This window comes from Argentina silus (genome assembly GCF_951799395.1).
Source record: "Argentina silus genome assembly, chromosome: 7".
NCBI lineage: Eukaryota > Metazoa > Chordata > Actinopteri > Argentiniformes > Argentinidae > Argentina > Argentina silus.
The window spans coordinates 12858407-12878874 of record NC_139661.1 but is presented as its reverse complement, the minus strand read 5'-3'; the positions used below and the strand labels follow the sequence as shown (position 1 = coordinate 12878874).

Sequence of the window (20468 nt, the reverse complement as noted above, 5' to 3'; positions counted from 1 at the left end):
GGAACGGAATAAGGAATGGTATCAAACACCACATGTTTCATCTGATGTCTACCTCCGCCAGCCTCTCCTGCAGACTATTTATTTCTAAGCAGCAGCACAGGATGAAATGCCAACATTAACCTTCCATTAATCATTACTCTGGGTCTACATACATACATGCATGTCTGCCCAGTGCTGTCAACACTCGGAGTGTTTAAGGCTGGCAGCCCCTCATGCATCACCTGCAGACCCCCCTCTCTGCCCTTGGCTGCCCATCACGGCTCGGGGCAACACACTATCAACACACTGAAGCTTGCATCTCACCTGGATCTGTTGCATGATGGGAAGTTCTGAAGGAGGCTTAGTGGTTCTTGTCTCTGCGCTTGAAGTTGCTTTGCTTGTTCCATCGTACTGGACTTTTACCGTTTTTATACTCCAGCATCTGAAGGGGTCGTCCATTGTCATGTGAGGGAGGGGAGGGGGGGGGTCACTCAGTTCTGTAGCCCTCTCATCACAATGGTCTCTTCATTAGCATTTAGCCTTCAGAGATGAATTTCATTGAGTGACTGCGTCACAAAATAACATTAGTTCAAGTCGAACTCCCATTGATTGGGGACATACTGGAGGCTCCAGGGTTTTTTCCTCAATTGGCGGAATAAGGCCATACTCTCATTTACATTTACATTTTTGGCATTTAGCAGACACCTTTATCCAAACCGACTAACAACAAATACATTTGTCTAAGTACGTGAATCATCTGTCAATCAGTCATCATAAGAAAAAGTAATCTATGTTAGGACCAGGGGCCGTTGGCAGTTACAAAGCTAGAAGAAGGAAGAATTATTATTATTATTATTATTTCTTAATTTATTTTTTCTTTTACCAGTGTAATCCATGTCTCTGTGAGGGCAAGGGAGTGGAGGGACATGAAGCAGGTGTAAGCTGAGATAGCCTCTGCTTTCCGGACCACTGACTAGCAGTTCTAAAGTCCTCCCATGACAGTGAGGTCATGGTCAGTTGAGCATGATGGGTAGATTAGATTAGATTGGAATGGTTGCGAGGGGAGGTGTGGCGTCGATGTGTCCTCCTGAGGGATGAAATAACAGGAATGGGGAGAAAGCACATTGTGATATTTGCCAGTATAGAGAGAGAGGGTTTGTGGGCAATACAAGATAAAGGTAGCGCTCAATACACTCAGTAGAGTAGTGAAAGAATAAACTAATAGAATACAAATACTTAGTAGTAGGCTGTTGCTTTAGTCTAAAGCACAGGCTTCACCACTCAATCCAAATGTCATTAGTCCTAGTCCAAGGTGAGTAGGAGTTAAATACCTTTCGGAATAGTTTCAGGCCCTCCCACTGGAGATTGACAGCAATTGGCTTCAAACAGATAGTTTCTGCTGAAAGCCATGTCCCAGAGCTTCAGGCAGGATAGCCACAGCAAAACAGACCAAAACTACCAACAATACACTTACTTTAAACAAGATTAAATTAATTTACTTAGTCTAGAGAACAGGTTTCACTACTCAATCCAAATGTATTTGGATTAGTTGTTGCGTTCAGTTGGTGATTCAGTGAGTGACCTTATCAAACTAAAGTTTTGGGCCGAGCCTAATTTTAATTCGGCCGTCATTTTAGCATGGCCGAAAGTAGATGAAATTGAAATTAATTTCTCATCATTTATGACACATTCTGAAAGTATGTGAATCGATGAACACAGTTTTAAGAATACGTTAACTGGACAACGGTATACCCTTAGTGTCTTAAAGTGCAGCATCTGTAAAGCCTTCTTAGCCTGTAAACAACTCCTAAATAACCAAGTTTTATGAGGTTCATCAAGACCAAACGGTCTGACATTTTATCGAACGATACTTGCTTAGATAAACACGTCATTACAATGAGGGGTGAGAAAATATGCCTTAGTGGTAAAAAAAAAAAGAAAAAAGAAGAAGAACAAAAAAGGTCAACCATTCATTCATTCATTCATTCAGTCATTCATTCAGTCATTAATTCATTTATTCATTCCACATCTCATTCTCCCATTCTGAATCAAACTCGTTAGTATTGGTCACCATTCATTATCAGGCTGCTGAGTGGGCCAGAGAGAAAGGACGCCACTTATCTTCCGTCTCTCTCTGAGTCCCCCTGCCAGTGAATGCTTCCTGACGTCAGAGCCCTGGATTCAACAGACTACATCAACGATCACAGACTCCCACGCGTACATTAGTTCTCCTATACGTCCAGACGGCCAATAACAGTAGGCTATTTATAACTGGCCACAAGGTCCTGAACACACGGTTAGTCCTGTCTACTGGCAGGTTGATGGGAGCAGACATTCTCATTGGATAACGAGATTAAAAAGAACAGTTAGGTGTTGGCCAATAACCTTGCCATGTGAGTCTTTGTTGTTTTTATATGGTAAATGGACATTTCGTGACATACGACACTAAAGGCTGCATAAAGAGTAAACGGAACAGAGTGAAAGTTATCAAAACGTTATGTATTTATTCAACCTGTATTTAACCAGGCAAGTTCGTCAATTAAGAACACAACATATTTGGGAAGATTCAACAGGATTTTACTCTCTGAATATATTGTGAATATTTTAAATTCTGTGAGTATTTCAAAGCAATAAAACACATGGCAATCAAGATAGCAGATGTTATTGGTTCATCAGATGTTATTGATGGGGACCTATTGTAGGGGACATTTCATTAGAGAAACCATTGTGAGTCAAACGGGAGATTGCTTCATTGATTCGTTTTACAGATGGGTCAAGTGGAATCGTCTTGCCAGAACACTAAACATAGCTTAACAACAGAGATGGAGACCAATACACAAACAATAAAGAATCATGGATTTCCTTTCAGACTTGGAAAACCTAGTTCTAAATGGGCTAAGAAAGCTTCTGGTTTACTTATGTGGAAATCCCTATTTATTCAGTGGAAAACAATCATATAGGTAAAAGCAAAGCCTATTTCATAGCTAATATAGAACACCTCTGGTAAAAGTTATTAATGGAATTCATTCTTCTATTGAACAAATGAAAAACTGAGATAACCAATCAAGTATTTAGTTTTGAAAACTTTTGGTTTTCAATTGATAAAAAAAGTGTCTATTTTGATATCACTGTTTGAACAAACCACTCAACAATACAGCAAAGTCAACGAGGAAGTCCTTCCTACAGGCGACCCTTCACCCGGAAGAGCATCTGATATCTGTCATGATGGCCGTCTTGGGTGCTGTTTGTGTTCGCCTCGAACTTAGTACTTTGTTTCTCTGTTAAATTCATGCCTTATTAATTGTATGCAGAAGTGTCATTATTGCAGTCATATTTTCATAGATAACTATACCTTTTTTTAAATAGTTGGACCGCAGCATATTTGTCTTTTAAGCTTGCAAAGGCAGCTGACAGTGACAGAAACAGCTAGCTAGCTAGTTACTATTCTCCGGTGTGTTGCTGCCAATCTACAGTCGCTATGCGGACGGTTTTGATGGTAGCGGAGAAGCCCTCGTTGGCACAGTCAATTGCCAAAATCCTTTCCAAAGGTGAGTGAGTGTTTTTAGTAGATATGAAGCAGGTATGGCCGTTTAATGCCAGGTATTCAGCCGGCTAATTGTCCACTACTAGCTAGCAGCAACGACACATCCACCACACCTTTACCTAGCCAGCTAGTACAGTACATGGTTTAGTGAGGGAGCTTGCTGTAGCTCTATATGAAACGCTGGTGTTGCGTCGGAGGTACAGGTGTTTGTAGCTGCCTGGCATAGCATGCAAAATCGTATTGTGAAATAACAGGAGTCACATTGTGAGCAGCTGAAGTTTTCTTGGAATTTTCAGAAACTAGCGTCAATTCAATACTTGATTGATAAATAATATGATTAGGCTAACTTATTTAAAACAACAGAGAGAGAGAGAGTGTGTGGTAAAATGTCTTTATTCACTGTGCTAAGCTTTTGACAGGTGATGATAGATTAACAATTCGCTTTTTTCTGAAACAGACATTTTCAATGTCTTTATATTATGACAACGACATGAGTTGAACTATGCAAGGGATGCAGTAGTGTCTAGTCGGCTACTTCCCTGGGGATAACCATGCTACATACATTCTCAATTACCTTTCAAAATAAATACTTTTTAAATAATAATAAATAATTTATACAATCTAGCCATCACATTAGAATCCGCTTAGCCTGGACCTGGCGCATACGCAGGCGATGTTGATCTGCTCGAACTCCAAGGAGTAGGTGGCGCATCGAGGGTTTTTCCTGAGGAAGGGCATCCTCAGGGAGATGGGGATGGTCTCCAGGCTGAAGGTGCTCTCTACACCCTTACAGGAGTGGCTGGACAGGCAGTTGGCCTCGTACACCACCTGGGGCACCCTGCTAAGGTCAATGTTCTCCCTGGAGGAAAACCAAAACAACCACCATGTCAACAACGGTCAAATACCTGGAAGAAAGCTATGCCTGGTGTGGTACAGGCCACGGTACGCATATTTCACACCGATAGAATAATCGGAAACAGTTACAACAACATGTTTTGAGTGACAGGCATAGACACTCAATCCTGGTCCTGGAGAGCCGCAGTGGGTGCAGGTTTTTGTCCCAGCCTAGTGCTATCACACCTGATTGAACTGATCAACTGATCTACAAAACCCTTGTTAGCTGAATCAGATGTGTCACTGCTGCACTGGTCAGTACTGTGTGTCTTCAGGATCAGGATTGAGGATTGCTGCTAATAGGGGAGGCTGGATGAGGTAGAAATCGGAGGATGGGCTCATTGTAATGCAGGGGATAAGGAATGGTATCAAACACACATGTTATCATTCCGCATTCCATTCTATGCATTACAACGACCCCCGTCCTCTGATTTCTACCTCCACCGGCCTCGCCTGACTGCTGATACGGTGCATCCTATAGACTCTGTTTACGTCAGGTACTCACACGTAGTTCCAGGCGGCGACGCTGCGCTCATTGATGCGGTTGGGCAGGTTCACCAGCTGGGCGTGGTACTCCTCTAGGCTGCCTGTGCAGAAGGTCTCGTCCACGCACTGACCCCCTAATGGCACGGCCAGGCACTGCTGCAGGGCCAGCAGCATCACAAAGAGCAGGCGCAGGAGCTGAACACACAGGCAGGGGAACAGGGGGATCACTGGTTAGTGTCACGCAGTGGAGGTGGACATCGGAGGACGGCCTCATGGTAATGCATGGAACGGAATAAGGAATGGTATCAAACACCACATGTTTCATCTGATGTCTACCTCCGCCAGCCTCTCCTGCAGACTATTTATTTCTAAGCAGCAGCACAGGATGAAATGCCAACATTAACCTTCCATTAATCATTACTCTGGGTCTACATACATACATGCATGTCTGCCCAGTGCTGTCAACACTCGGAGTGTTTAAGGCTGGCAGCCCCTCATGCATCACCTGCAGACCCCCCTCTCTGCCCTTGGCTGCCCATCACGGCTCGGGGCAACACACTATCAACACACTGAAGCTTGCATCTCACCTGGATCTGTTGCATGATGGGAAGTTCTGAAGGAGGCTTGGTGGTTCTTGTTGCTTTGCTTGTTCCATCATACTGGACTTTTATACTTTTTATACACTGTGAGGGAGTGGAGGGGGGGGGGGTCACTCAGTTCTGTAGCTTTCTCATCACAATGGTCTCTTCATTAGCATTTAGCCTTCAGAGATGAATTTCATTAAGTGACCGCGTCACAACATAGCATTAGCTCAGGTAGAACTCCCAGTCTCATTCTGTTACGTTCAGTTTTTGGTGATTCAATGAGTGACCTTGTCAAACTAAAATTTTGGGCCGAGCCTAATTTTATTTTGGGTGTTATTTTAGCGAGGCTAAAAGTAGTCTATTTTTCCATTGCGTTAGTTGTGACATTTTGGAGGGAAAGGTCTTCACGTGGCTGCCTGATTGGTTGACCTCAAGCAGCGTTTCCATCCCACAAAGGTTCACCAAATGGTAGATGTTAAGTGGTGTGCTTGGGACGACCCAACTCTGACGAAGCCTTAACCCATTGAAGATGATATTTAAGGTTTGGGTTAGTGTTTAGGGTAGGGTCATCCTAAGGATCCCACTTAGCATCTATCATCTGGCCCTAGAGGTTGTTAAAGAGGAAATATACATTAAATCCATTTTCATGTATATTTCTGGTCAATCGACAAGGCACACCGTCTCGAACTATCACAATTTTTTTCCATAGTGTGTTAAAATACGTCAGACGAGGGTTTTTGCACTCTGACCCTGCTCTACTATGCCAGTGATTCCCAGAGAATGGGTTTTCAATCTACAGCGGAAGATCGGAAGTGACTCTGCCGTCCTGACCGTTGTGGGAAGCTCATTCCACCAGTGGGGCGCCAGGACAGTGAAAAGCCGTGACCGAGTAGCGCGGCCACTGCATCCACGTAGAGGCGGCGGTGCCAGGCGGGCAGCCGAGGTGGACGAGCGGAGTGATCTTGCAGGGGTTTGGGGGCTAACCATTGCTTGCAAGTAGGGGGGGGGCTGTTCCCTTTGCCGCCCGATAGGCAAGCACCAGGGTCTTGAATTTGATGCGAGCTGCTACCGGGAGCCAGTAGAGGGTGTGGAGTAGGGGCGTGACATGGGAGAATTTGGGGAGATTGAACACCAGACGAGCGGCAGCGTTCTGGATGAGCTGCAGAGGCCTGATGGAGGAGGCGGGAAGTCCGGCCAAGAGTGGATTGCAGTAGTCAAGGCGAGAGGTTACAAGTGCTTGGACCAAAAGTTATGCTGCTCCTCTGGTGAGGAATGGATGTATCCTTCTGATGTTGTAGAGGACGAATCTACAGGAGCGTGCTGTCGCTGTGATGTTCGCCACACAGGATAAGCGGTTGTCAAGGATCACCCCAAGGTTCTTGGCTGTATGGGAGGAGGTCACAGAAGAGTTTTCTACTGTGATGGAAAAGTCTTGGAGAGGGCAGGCTTTCCCTGGGAGGAACAGCAGCTCAGTCTTGTCAAGGTTGAGCTTTAGGTGGTGGGCTGACATCCAAGCAGAAATGTCTGCAAGACATGCCGAGACACATGTTGCCACCTGTGAGTCAGAAGGGGGGAAGGAGAGAAAAAGTTTAGTGTCATCTGCGTAGGTGTGGTAGGAGAAACCATGTGAAGAAATTACAGAGCCGAGAGATTTGGTATAGAGAGAGAACAGTAAAGGCCCAAGGACAGAGCCCTGGGGGACACCAGTGGTGAGGGGTTGTGGAGAGGACAGGTAGGATGCAAACCAGAAGGAGCGATCGGCCAGGTAGGATGCAAACCAGGAGAGTGCAGAGCCAGAGATGCCCAATTCTGAGAGGGTGGAGAGAAGGATTGGGTGGTTTACTGTGTCAAATGCAGTAGACAGGTCCAGAAGAATGAGAACAGAGGAGAAGGAGGAGGCTTGAGTGGAGTGGAGAGCCTCCGTAACAGTGAGGAGGGCAGTTTCAGTAGAGTGCCCAGCTTTAAAGCAGGATTGGTGAGGGTCAAGGAAGTTGTTTTGAAGGAGGTAGTTAGACAGTTGGTTAGAGACAGCACGTTCAAGGGTTTTCGATAAGAAGGAGAGAAGGGATACCGGTCTGTAGTTATGGACAGCAGACAGGTCAAGAGTTGGTTTCTTGAGAAGAGGCTTGACTCTGGCTGTCTTGAAGGCAGCTGGGACAGATCCTGTGGATAGAGAGGAATTGATTAAGGTGGTAAGGAACGGAAGGAGGTCAGGACTGATCAGGGCAATCAAAGCGAGATATCATCCGATTTTATTTTTTTTGTCAATGTGTCTATTGACTAATTGACTAATGAAAACAACAAATCCAGTGAATTACAGGGTAAAACTCAGCTTTAAGGCCCGAGAGAAGGGCCTTCCATTGTCTCCTAGTTCTCTCTCCTCTGTCTCCTAGTTCTGTCTCCTAGTTCTAACTCCTCTGTCTCCTAGTACTCTCTCCTAGTTCTGACTCCTAGTTCTAACTGCTCTGTCTCCTAGTTCTGTCTTCTTGTTCTGTCTCCTAGTTCTGACTCCTCTGTCTCCTAGTTCTGACTCCTGTCTCCTAGTACTCTCTCCTAGTTCTGACTCCTCTGTCTCCTAGTTCTGTCTCCTAGTTCTAACTCCTGTCTCCTGCTTATAACTGGTGGGCTGTGTCTCGTTGTTCAATAGGAAGCTGCAGCAGCCGTAAGGGGCTGAACGGAGCGTGCTCAGTGCACGAGTTCACAGGCAGCTTCCTGGGTCAGAGCTGTCGCTTCAAGATGACATCAGTGTGTGGTCACGTGATGAGCCTGGACTTCATAGGTGGGTACACACACACACAGGTTAATCTTAATCTGTGTCTGTGAAACCAGCCCTGAAAGCATCAGTTTTACCCTGAAAGCATCAGTTCTATCCTTCGCTAATGTTCAGTGTGCTTGCTTGACCTCCCTCCATTTAAATTGTTTTCATTAAAGTCATTACGACGCTTTTATCCAAAGCGACTTACAACAAGTATGTTTGTCTCAGTAAGAGAGGAAGGTGATGTTGTTGTTTCCCCCCGCTGCAGGGAAGTACAACAACTGGGACAAGGTGGACCCAGCTGAGCTGTTCAGCACCGCCCCCACAGAGAAGAAGGAGGCCAACCCCAAACTCAACATGGTCAAGTTCCTACAGGTGTGTGTGTGTGTGTGTGTGTGTGTGTGTGTGTGTGTGTGTTGTGTGTTGTGTGTGTCAGGAGTCCATCTCCTGGTTCTGTGGCGTGAGTCAGCGTGATGTAAACCTCCTGGACAGTACACTGGTTTGGGCCTAAAACACCCATCATTACCAGGGTTCTCCCCTAAGAAAGGAATAGTGTTACTGTGCCACGCTGTGCATGATTCACCCCTGTTCCTAAACTGTCTCTCCCTCTCTCTCCTTCCCTCCCTCTCTCCCTCCCTCTCTCCCTCTCCCTTCCCTCTCTCCCTCTCCCTTCCCTCTCTCCCTCTCTCTCCCCCTCTCTCCCTCTCTCTCCCCCTCCCTCCCTCTCTCCCTCTCTCTCCCCCTCCCTCCCCCTCCTTCCCTCTCTCTCCCTCCCTCTCTCTCTGCAGGTGGAAGGTAAAGGGTGTGACTACGTGGTGCTCTGGCTGGACTGTGACAAGGAGGGAGAGAACATTTGTTTTGAGGTGAGTTGATCCTGATTGGAGGTTGACTCTATGGTTGCCTCCACCGCTGTTCCAGCTTGTGTAGTGTTGCCATCTCTCTCTGCATGTGTTCACGCTTCGTCTGGTTGGACCTCTTATGGAAACAAACACACTTCTTCTGCATCAGGGGAGGCTGGTGGAGGTTTAACATTTAACATAAGTCCATAAAACATTCTCTCTCCTCTCTCCTTCTTTCCTCTCCTCCTCCCTCTCTCCTCCTCGCCCCCTTCTCTCCTCTGTCCTCTTCTCCTCTCCTCCTCTCCCCCCTCTCTCCTCCCATCCTCCTCTCCTCTTTTCCAGGTCTTGGATGCCGTCCAGCCAGTGATGAACCGGTTGTATGGTGGCGGGGAGCAGAGTGTGTTCCGGGCCAAGTTCAGCTCCATCACCGACACAGACATCTTCAACGCCATGAACCGCCTGGGGGAGCCCAACCGCAACGAGGCGCTGTCTGTGGACGCACGCCAGGAGCTGGACCTACGCATCGGCTGTGCCTTCACCAGGTAGGGAGGGAAGGAAGGAAGGAGGCAGGCAGGCAGGCAGGCAGGCAGGCAGGCAGGCATGTATGTATGTTGTTGAATATCCTTCATGTTGTTGAATGTCCTCCATGTTGTTGACGTCCTCCATGTTGTTGAATATCCTCCATGTTGTTGAATATCCTCCATGTTGTTGACGTCCTCCATGTTGTTTCGTGCTCCAGGTTCCAGACTAAGTACTTCCAGGGGAAGTACGGTAACCTGGACTCATCTCTGATCTCGTTTGGCCCGTGTCAGACCCCGACGTTGGGCTTCTGCGTGGAGAGACACGACAAGATCCAGTCCTTCAAACCAGAGACCTACTGGGTCATCCAGGCAAAGGTGAGATGCCTATCAGAACCCCACTATCAGAACTAAACCAGAAACCTACTGGGTCATCCAGGCAAAGGTGAGATGCCTATCAGAACCCCACTATCAGAACTAAACCAGAAACCTACTGGGTCATCCAGGCAAAGGTGAGATGCCTATCAGAACCCCACTATCAGAACTAAACCAGAAACCTACTGGGTCATCCAGGCCAAGGTGAGACCCCTGGTCACCAGACCCCCCCTTTCAGAACCCCCCTATCAGAACTAAATACTCACAGAACTAAAACTGGTAGAACCAAGTAGATACAGAACAAAATGGGTTTTACTGAAGTACTCAGTGTGAAACTGGTACTGAAGAATCCAAACTGAGGCAACAGTTGTATGAAACTAGATAACTATCGTTAATGTTGTGATTGGTGGGCTGTATGAAACTAGATAACTATCGTTAATGTTGTGATTGGTGGGCTGTATGAAACTAGATAACTATCGTTAATGTTGTGATTGGTGGGCTGTGTCAGGTGTTTAAAGGGAAGGACAGTCCCCTGACGCTGGACTGGGACAGGGTGAGGGTCTTCGACAGGGACGTGGGACAGATGTTCGTCAACCTGGCCAAGACCTCCAGGGAAGCCAAGGTAAGGAACCCACACACACACACACACACACACGCTTGCTCACACACACGCACTCACACTCTCAATTCAATTCGGTTCAAAAATATGTATTGGCATAATACATCATCTTACATACACACATGATTTATCTCAATCCTAATCTCCTATTCAGTTACATACTGTGTTTAGTGTTGTCTTTATAACCACTGGCCACAGAGGTTTGGCTATATCCAGGGGTGGACATTCAAATGACTTCACAATAACTGGACATTTTAACATTTGAGTAATTTAACAGAATTTCTGATTCATAGTGAGTGAATAGGGACCTCTCCCGCCAGATGTAGTGGTAACAACAACAACAACAACGCAGGCTGTAACAGGAGCAGTACATGGACATTTCCCTCTGATCTCAGACACACTCCATGTAGGGAAGCCTACTAAAGCTGTAATTCCCCCACGTTCTCTAGGTGGAGTCTGTGAGTAAGAAGGAGAAGGCCAAGCAGAGGCCTCTGGCCCTGAACACTGTGGAGATGCTCAGAGTGGCCAGCTCCGCCCTCGGTAAGACCACCAATCAGAGAAGGGTGTGCGTGTGCGCGTTTGTTTGTTCATTCGTTCAGGTGTGTGTGTGTTCAGGGATGGGTCTTGATGATGATGATGATGATGGTGTGTGTGTGTGTGTGTGTGTGTGTGTGTGTGTGTGTGTGTGTGTGTGTGTGTGTGTGTGTGTGTGTGTGTGTGTGTGTGTGTGTGTGTGTGTGTGTGTGTGTGTGTGTGTGTGTGTAGGGATGGGTCCTCAGCACACCATGCAGATAGCGGAGCGTCTGTACACGCAGGGCTACATCAGCTACCCCCGTACAGAGACCAACCATTACCACGACAACTTTGACCTGAAGGGAGCCCTCCGACAGCAGGCCAATAACCCCTACTGGGCTCAGGAGGTGACACACTCATGCTCTCAAACACACTCATGCTCTTAAACACACACACACACTCATGCTCTCAAACACACACACACACAAACACACTCATGCTCTCAAACACATGCTCTCACACACACACACACACACACACACACACACACACACACAATATTTCCCAACAAAATATGTATGTACTGTAAGTCACTTTGGATAAAAGTGTCTGCTAATTGCATATATTATTATATCATATAATATTCTTTTTCTTCTTCTTCTTCTTCTTAATAATAATAATAATATGATGATGATGAGCACCCCAGGTTCTCAGTTGAAGGTTGTTTCTGCCCCCAGGTGAAGGCTCTGCTGGCTGAGGGGCTGAACCGGCCCAGGAAGGGGGCTGACGCTGGAGACCACCCCCCCATCACACCCATGAGGGCGGCTTCAGAGGCAGAGCTGGGTGGGCTCATCTCCTACACACTCTTACCTTCCTCCTCTGTCCTGCTTCTCTTCCTCTCCTCCTCCTCCCTCTCTTCTCCGGTCTGATCTACTCTCTCACCTCCCATATCTACCTCCTACTTCTCTTCTCCTGCTCCTCCCCTTTCTCCTCCCCTGTTCCTCACAGTCCTCTCTCTCTCTCTCTCTCTCTCTCTCTCTCTCTTTAGTGTTATTGTTCCTTCCTTCTCTGTGTTTGGACTACTGGCTCACCAAAGCTCCCCTGTCTGCTAGCACTGTTAGCTTTTAGCTAGCTGTTCCCCAGCCTGACTGAAGTAAAGGACCCTACTGTAGGTGTACTGAGTGAACGTAGCCATCCAACCTCCATGTCCCTATCTCTGGGACATGTAGTTGACCCATATCTGTATGATCTACAACTTGAGTCCCTTACCTGCAACTTCCTATCTCCAAACAGGAAGTGACGGCTGGCGCCTGTACGATTACATCACGCGCCATTTCATTGCCACGGTGAGCCACGACTGCAAGTACCTGCAGACAACCATCTCCTTCAGCATCGGCAGCGAGGGCTTCTCCTGCAGCGGCAAGACTCTGATATCGGCTGGTAAGGTCTGATCGCCCCGCAGCACTAGAGCCAGATCGATTGCTTTGGTCTGATTTTTATGTGTATTTCTGGTGAATCCACGATGCATATTGTCTCGAACTGTCATCATTTTGCGTGCATCATAGCTATCGAAATGCGAGGTCTATGTTTACCTTCTAAAAAAAAGTCTCATACCACATTAAAATATGTCAGACGAGAGTTTTTGCACTCTGACCCTGCTCTACTCTACTCTGACCCTGCTCTACTCTGACCCACCCTGCTCTACTCTACTCTGACCCTGCTCTACTCTGACCCACCCTGCTCTACTCTACTCTGACCCTGCTCTACTCTGACCCACCCTGCTCTACTCTACTCTGACCCACCCTGCTCTGCTCTACTCTACTCTGACCCACCCTGCTCTACTCTACTCTGACCCTGCTCTACTCTATTCTGGCCTCCTCTACTCTGCCAGTGATTCCCAGAGAGCAGCAGGTGCTAGCTCTAGCACTGTTCAACAGAAGGACCTCACGTGGGAGGGAGAGAGGGGAATCTTGGGAGTTGTAGGAATTGACTCAAATGGGCAATTTGGAACATCAGGACTGATCAGGGAATTCCAAGCAAGATATCTTGACTCAGAGGTCATTTAAAACGCTGATTTTCTGTGAATGTGTCTACTGTTGAATAATGAAAACAACACATCCACTGGATTACAGAGTCAAACTCCATTTAATCCACTGGATTACAGGGTCAAACTCCACCTAATCCACTGGATTACAGGGTCAAACTCCAACTAATCCACTGGATTACAGGGTCAAACTCCACTTAATCCACTGGATTACAGGGTCAAACTCTGCTTTCGGTTGACGTGTACGTAGGATACCTGATGATTTTCTAAAGCAGTGGTTATAAGGATTTATAACACATTGACCAGCAATACATTGATTATACATGTCAGGGCGACATACATAAGTACATGTACCTGTAGGGAAGTGTGTGTGTTCCTATACTACAGTGTTGCAGTGGTTTTATTATTATTTAGGTAGATATGTTCTATATAATTGAATGTGTTTGTCTATGGGGTGATATTAAGGTAGTGAGGTGTGTGTGTGTGTGTGTGTGTGTCTCCAGGGTTCACGGAGGTCATGCCGTGGCAGGGGATCCCCCTGGAGGAGGCCATGCCGGTGTGTGAGCGAGGAGACAGCTACACACTGGAGGAGATGAAGCTGGTGGAGAGACAGACCAGCCCCCCAGACTACCTCACTGAGGCCGAGCTCATCACCCTGATGGAGAAACACGGAGTTGGTACGTGTGTGTGTGTGCGTGTGCATGTGCGTGCGTTTGTGCGCTTGGGAAGGGTCAATGTGAAAGTGAGAAATGACAGGCTGTATTACATGGTAAGAGATGTATATCTCTCCCCCCCCCCCCCCCCCCCCCCCAGGGACAGACGCCAGCATCCCGGTCCACATCAACAACATCTGCCAGAGGAACTACGTCACGGTGGAGAACGGACGCAAGCTGAAACCCACCAACCTGGGTGTGGTCCTGGTGCACGGCTACTACAAGACAGGTGGGGTGGGGGGGTCTGTACTGTGTGTTTACATGCACATATGTGTGTGTGAGAGTGAGTGTGTGTGTGTGTGTGTGTATATGTGTACATTTGTGTGTGTGTGTGTGTATATATATATATATATATATATATATACACACACTCACTGAGCATTTTATTAGAAACACCTGTACACCTTCTCATGGTGGAGGTGGTGTAATGGTGTGGGGAATGTTTTCTTGGCACACTTTGGGCCCGTTAATACCAATCAATCATTGCTTGAATGCCACAGCCTATTTGTATTGTTACTGACCATGTGCCTCCCTTCATGGCCACAATTTACCCATCTTCTAATGGCTTCTTCCAGCATGATAATGCATCATGTCACAAAGCAAAAGTCGTTTCAAACTGGTTTCATGAACATGACTGAGTTGATTGACAGTGTTCTTCAGTGGCCTTCCCAGTCACCAGATCTGAATCCAGTAGAACACCTTTGGGTTGTGGTAGAACGGGAGATTCACAGCTTGAAAGTGCACCTGAAAGATCTGCAGGAATTGCGTGATGCAATCATGTCATCATGGACCAGAATCTCAAAGGAATGTTCCCAACACCTTGTGGAATCAATGGGAGACCCAGTATTAGTATAGTGTTCTAATAAAGTGCTCAGTGTGTGTGTGTGTGTGTGTGTGTGTGTGTGTGTATATGTATATTCACATTTGTGTGTGTGTGTATATGTATATTCGTGTGTGTGTGTGTGTTAGACATGGAGCTCGTCCTGCCCACCATTCGTAGCGCGGTGGAGGAGCAGCTGAACCTGATCTCCCAGGGCAAGGCTGACTACCAGCAGGTGCTGCAGCACACGCTCCTCATCTTCAAGAGGAAGTTCCACTACTTCGTCGACTCCATCGCCAGTGAGTCAGCGCCACTTCCTGTGGGAGGGGTTTATGGAAGGGGGTGGTCTCATTGGTTCAGTCACATGGTGGGGGGGGGGGGGGCTTCTGTGGTTTTGGGTTTGTGTTTCGGTCGATTCCGATTGGAGACACACACACACACACACTGACATTGGCAAGTCAGTCAATCAGAGAATGTAAGGCCGAAGGGGTCATTATGAATACAATATTTCAATACCACAAAATACTCTACCCATTTCTCATAGAATAACCATGATTAACATACATTTGTCCTATTTTAATGTTACTCATACCCAGCTGTCTGTCTGTCTAACCCAGCTGTATGTCTGTCCAACCCAGCTGCCTGTCTGTCCAACCCAGCTGCCTGTCTGTCTAACCCAGCTGTCTGTCTGTCCAGGTATGGATGAGCTGATGGAGGTGTCCTTCTCTCCCATCGCCGCCTCAGGGAAGCCTCTATCACGCTGTGGCAAGTGTCACCGCTTCATGAAGTACATTCAGGTCGGTAACACACACACACACGTACATACGCACACACACACAGACACACGTGCATGCAGGCACTTACATACACACACATGCTGGCACTTATATACAGACACACACACACACACACACACACACACTCTGGTCACGAATCCACTGGTAGTGACAGAACAGGAGAACAGCGCTGCTATTGGTTGTTCAACAGTTTAGCGTTTGTTTTGATGTTGTTGTTGGATTTCCGGCTGCTCTGGTCACCTGATGTGATGTCAGTTGGACATTGAGATCATTAATGAATCTGTTTGTCAACAGTCATATTTAGGATGAAGTGATGAAATGAAGGAGAGAACACAGTGGAGTTCTTAAAGCTAACGGAAGAACAAGTATTTACAGGTCCTCTGGTTCATCTAGTGTGGTCTATCACCATCAGACACACACACACACACACACACACACACACACACACACAGGCAGTATAGTCTGAGCAGCAGACTGACGCACCACCGGATGACTAGCCAACGTTAATGTGTGTGTCCTCCAGGCCTGGTCCCAGGGCTGCAGCCTTCAACACACAGACCAGAAAAAGGGGCTTTTAATGTTTGTGTGTGCATCTGTGTGTGTGTGCATCTGTGTGTGTGCATCTGTGTGTGTGTGTGTGTGTGTGTGTGTGTGCACCTGTGTGTGTGTGTGTGTGTGTGTGTGTGTGTGTGTGCACCTGTGTGTGTGCGTGCGCACGCCTCTGTGTCTGTATGTGTGTCTGTCTGTCCCTGCAGCATCCATGGAGCTGAAGAGTTCATGCATGTTTTTCCAGAACACACGTGTGTGATATGAGTCATGTATGTAAATACCAGGCAACGTCCAAATGACGACATCCAGGAGAGTATTTACATACAGTTGTGTTCAAAATAATAGCAGTCCAACATCACTAACCAGATCAATCATTGTTTTTGGTAGAAATTATATTTCTACATGGCAAATAATTTACTAGTAGGTGTAGTAGAGTAATAGAAAACCAACAGACCCAACAGTCATGACATGCATGCTGCTGATTCTGTGTAATTGAATCATTAATTGAAAAGGACGTGTTCAAAATAATAGCAGTGTGGAGTTCACTTAGTGAGGTCATTCATTCTGTGAAAAAACAGGTGTCACACAGGTGGCCCTTATTTAAGGACGAAGGCAGCAAATGTTGTACATGCTGGTTATCGTGCATTTCTCTCTGAAAATCTGAGTAAAATGGGTCGTTCCAGACATTGTTCAGAAGAACAGCGTACTTTGATGAAAAAGTTGATTGGAGAGGGGAAAACATATAAAGAAGTGCAGAAAATGATAGGCTGCTCAGCTAAAATGATCTCAAATGCTTTAAAATGGCAACCAAAACCAGAAAGACGTGGAAGAAAACGGAAAACTACCATTTGAATGGATCGAAGAATAGCCAAAATGGCAAAGACTCAGCCAATGATCAGCTCCAGGGTGATCAAAGAAGGTCTAAAGTTACCTGTGAGTACTGTAACAATTAGAAGACACCTATGTGAAGCCAAGCTATCGGCAAGAAGAAGAAAAAATGTGCTGAAGAGGTTACAATTTGCCAAGAACACATTGACTGGCCTAAAGAGAAATGGCGCAACATTTTGTGGACTGATGGAAGCAAGATTGTTCTTTTTGGGTCGAGGGGCCGCAGACAGTTTGTCAGACAACCCCCAAACACTGAATTCAAGCCACAGTACACTGTGAAGACAGTGAAGCATGGTGGCGCAAGCATCATGATATGGGGATGTTTCTCATACTAGGTGTCGGGCCTATTTATCACATACCAGGGATCATGGATCAGTTTGAATACATCAAAATACTTGAAGAGGTCATGTTGCCTTATGCCGAAGAGGAAATGCCCTTGAAATGGGTGTTTCAACAAGACAACGACCCCAAACACACCAGTAAGCGAGCAGCATCTTGGTTCCAGACCAACAAGATTAACGTTATGGAGTGGCCAGCCCAATCCCTGGACCTTAATCCAATAGAAAACTTGTGAGGTGACATCAAAAATGCTGTTTCTGAGGCAAAACCAAGAAATGCAGAGGAATTGTGGAATGTAGTCCAATCGTCCTGGGCTGGAATACCTGTTAACAGGTGCCAGAAGTTGGTCGACTCCATGCAACACAGATGTGCAGCAGTTCTCAGAAACTGAGGTTATACAACTAAATATTAGTTCAGTGATTCACAGGAAAGATAAAGCTTCAAGCTTTTTTCAGTTTATACAGTAAATGTTTGAGTTTGTAAAGAAAAATGCAGACACTGCTATTTTTTTGAACAGCCTAATATTCCTTTTTCTTCACTTTCTGTAAGTAATAACAAATTTGATAGATTTTTCTTCATGTTTTGATTTGGAATAGAATGTGCAGTGTTCCCAATGCATTTGCGTGTATGGAAATAAAAGCTATTATAAGGATTTTGAGCTTTACTCACTTTTTTAAGCATACTGCTATTATTTTGAACAATACTGTATGTAGATATTGTGTGTGTGTGTGTTCATGCCCTTGTGTGTGCATTTCAATGTTGCATTTCTTTATGATGGAACTCCCAAATGTATATATATATTATATAGTCGATTGTGTGTGTTTGTGTGTGTCCTGTCCTTGTCTGTGTGGTTGTGAAGGGTTAGGGTTAGTACAGTACATGTGTGGTTGTGAAGGGCTTGGGTTAGTACAGTACCTATGTGATTGTGAAGGGTTAGGCTTAGTACAGTACCTGTGTTAGTACAGTTTGTGTGATCTTGGTGTTGATGTTGCTTCTGCTGAATGAGACCCCCCCCCCCCAATGAACAGGGGGGTACAGAGTTCTGTTGTCCTATGAGTTGTGTTGTTGACGTGTTAGTAAGTCGTCCCACATGACCACGGTTTAGAAACATACCATTCCTATTTTCCAAGTTTCTTCAAAAATGTACCCACACCATGCCGTGTCCCCGCCACCCCAGGCCAAGCCCAGCAGGCTCCATTGTGCGGGGTGTGATGAGACCTACAGCCTGCCCCAGAATGGGGCCATCAAGCTGAACAAGGAGCTGCGGTGTCCCCTGGACGACTTTGAGCTGGTGCTGTGGACCTCCGGCTCCCGGGGGAAGAGCTATCCCCTCTGCCCCTACTGCTTCAGCAACCCCCCCTTTAGGGACATGAAGAAAGGTGTGTGTGTGTGTGTGGGGGGGGGGGGGGTTATGAGGGTGTGTTTGTGGGGGGGGGTTATGAGGGTTGACAGAATAAGACAGACATGTTTGATTGATTGCTGACTAGGATGTGATGCATGTTTATAGATGCTGACTTCTTTGATGATGATGATGATGTTGAAGAAAATGATATTGAATTCTAAACCTTCAATCCCAATTTTAACTCTCTGTGCTTGTTTGTCTTGCTCCCTCCCTCCCCTCCCCCTCCCTCCCTTCCCCCCTCCTTCCTTCCACCTCTCTCCACCACCCCACCCCCACCCCACCCCCCCTCCAGGTATGGGTTGTAATGAGTGCACCCACCCATCGTGTCAGCACTCTCTGAGCTCTCTGGGGATTGGTCAGTGTGTGGAGTGTGAGGGAGGGGTCCTGGTTCTGGACCCCATCTCCGGGCCCAAGTGGAGGATGGCCTGCAACCGCTGCAACGTGGTGGTCCACTTCTTTGAGCACGCTCACCGGGTCCAGGTACAGAGGGAGATGGTGATGGTGGTGTTTGTGTAACTATTGAGGTGTTTGTCTGTATGTCTGTCTGTCTGTCTCAGACTGTTGAGTTCTTCTATTGTCTTGTGTCTCATCTGAGTTGATTCACCTGAGAAGCTCACAGGACCTCACAACTAAAACAGCCCCTATGGTGTCCCACCCTCCTCCTCCTCTACCTCCTTCCCTCACCTCCCCCTCCCTCCTCTCTGTTTTATCTCCCTCCTTCACCACCCTTCCTTTTCTCTCACCCCCACGCCCTCCCTCCCTCCCTCCTACCCCTTCCCTCCCTCCTCCCCCTAGGTGGCGCAGGAGAGCTGTGAGGCGTGCGAGGCGTCCCTGGTGGCGGTGGACTTCAACAAGACGCGCTCACCACTGCCGGAGGGTGAGACGCAGCACAGTGGGTGTGTGTTCTGTGACCCGGTGTTCCAGGACCTGGTAGAACTCAAACACGCCACCATGAGACACCCCTCCATGACCCGGGGGGGCGGGGCCAGGCGGGGGGGGCGTGGGAGGGGCCGGGGACGCAGACCACCCAAGAAGCCCAAAGACAAAATGGCCGCCCTGGCTGCGTACTTTGTGTAGAGGTCGGGGTCTGGGTCTGGGTCTGGGGCAGGTCTGGTCTGGTCTGGTCTGGGCAGGTCCGGCTGGAGTACAGAGTTCTGGTGTCCTATGGGTTGTATTATAATGCCATTGTGACATGTATGGGTTAGTAAATGTTTTATAACAACATTAAATATGTCTTTGTGTTTTTCTATGAGATTGACCAATAATGTTCTGGTTTATATGATTTGATCAAGGTTTAGTAAATGATGAATAAGTTGACAGCAGTGTTGTAGACCTCTGGGTGCTCGGGAGGTCCAGGCTCAGGTTGAGTCAACACCAAATCCAAACAACGTTTATTTATCATAAACACAGAATATAGCCGTAGACGGTGCAGTGAAACGTTTTGGGCAAGCGAGCAACAATGCAACAAAGTAATAATACTAATAAAACATTAGCATATGGTAAGTATTTAGCAGCAGGAACACAACAATAGTGGGGTGAATAGTAGCAGCAGAAACATAACAATAGTCGGGTGAATAGTAGCAGCAGCAGTGTGTGTTGTGTGTGAGAGTGCATCATTGTACATTTGGGAGACATTAATTATTTTAAGATTAATTTATTTCTAGTCATTTAATTTTCTGACATATTCTCATCTGTGATTGGCTGATTGCTGCAACCTTTGGAACAAGCAATTGTTGTGTGTTGAAAGAGGCTTTGGAAAAGGTTTCTTTTTAATCTCAATAATATTCATATTTACTGGTACCTGTATATA

General features: G+C 46.7%; 1 protein-coding gene across 1 annotated transcript; it reads left to right on the top strand.

The window, feature by feature from the left end:
* Positions 1-3210: 3210 nt before the first annotated feature.
* top3b (DNA topoisomerase III beta) lies at positions 3211-20111 on the top strand. Its single transcript, XM_083674191.1, has 18 exons — positions 3211-3527; positions 8135-8266; positions 8511-8617; positions 9031-9105; positions 9424-9623; positions 9821-9977; positions 10483-10596; positions 11043-11133; positions 11359-11513; positions 11844-11949; positions 12400-12546; positions 13654-13827; positions 13964-14092; positions 14833-14982; positions 15380-15480; positions 18434-18635; positions 18951-19138; positions 19454-20111. The coding sequence occupies exons 1-18, from the start codon at positions 3458-3460 to the stop codon at positions 19733-19735; spliced, it is 2580 nt and encodes an 859-aa protein (XP_083530317.1). The 5' UTR covers positions 3211-3457; the 3' UTR covers positions 19736-20111.
* Positions 20112-20468: the final 357 nt, after the last annotated feature.

Bases quoted from the DNA above. Each gene is read 5' to 3' on its own strand.
- top3b (XM_083674191.1), top strand. From the start codon at position 3,458: ATGCGGACGGTTTTGATGGTAGCGGAGAAGCCCTCGTTGGCACAGTCA. The intron at 9,106-9,423 runs GTGAGTTGATCC...CCTCTTTTCCAG, and splicing joins GAGAGAACATTTGTTTTGAG to GTCTTGGATGCCGTCCAGCC. The intron at 19,139-19,453 runs GTACAGAGGGAG...TCCTCCCCCTAG, and splicing joins AGCACGCTCACCGGGTCCAG to GTGGCGCAGGAGAGCTGTGA.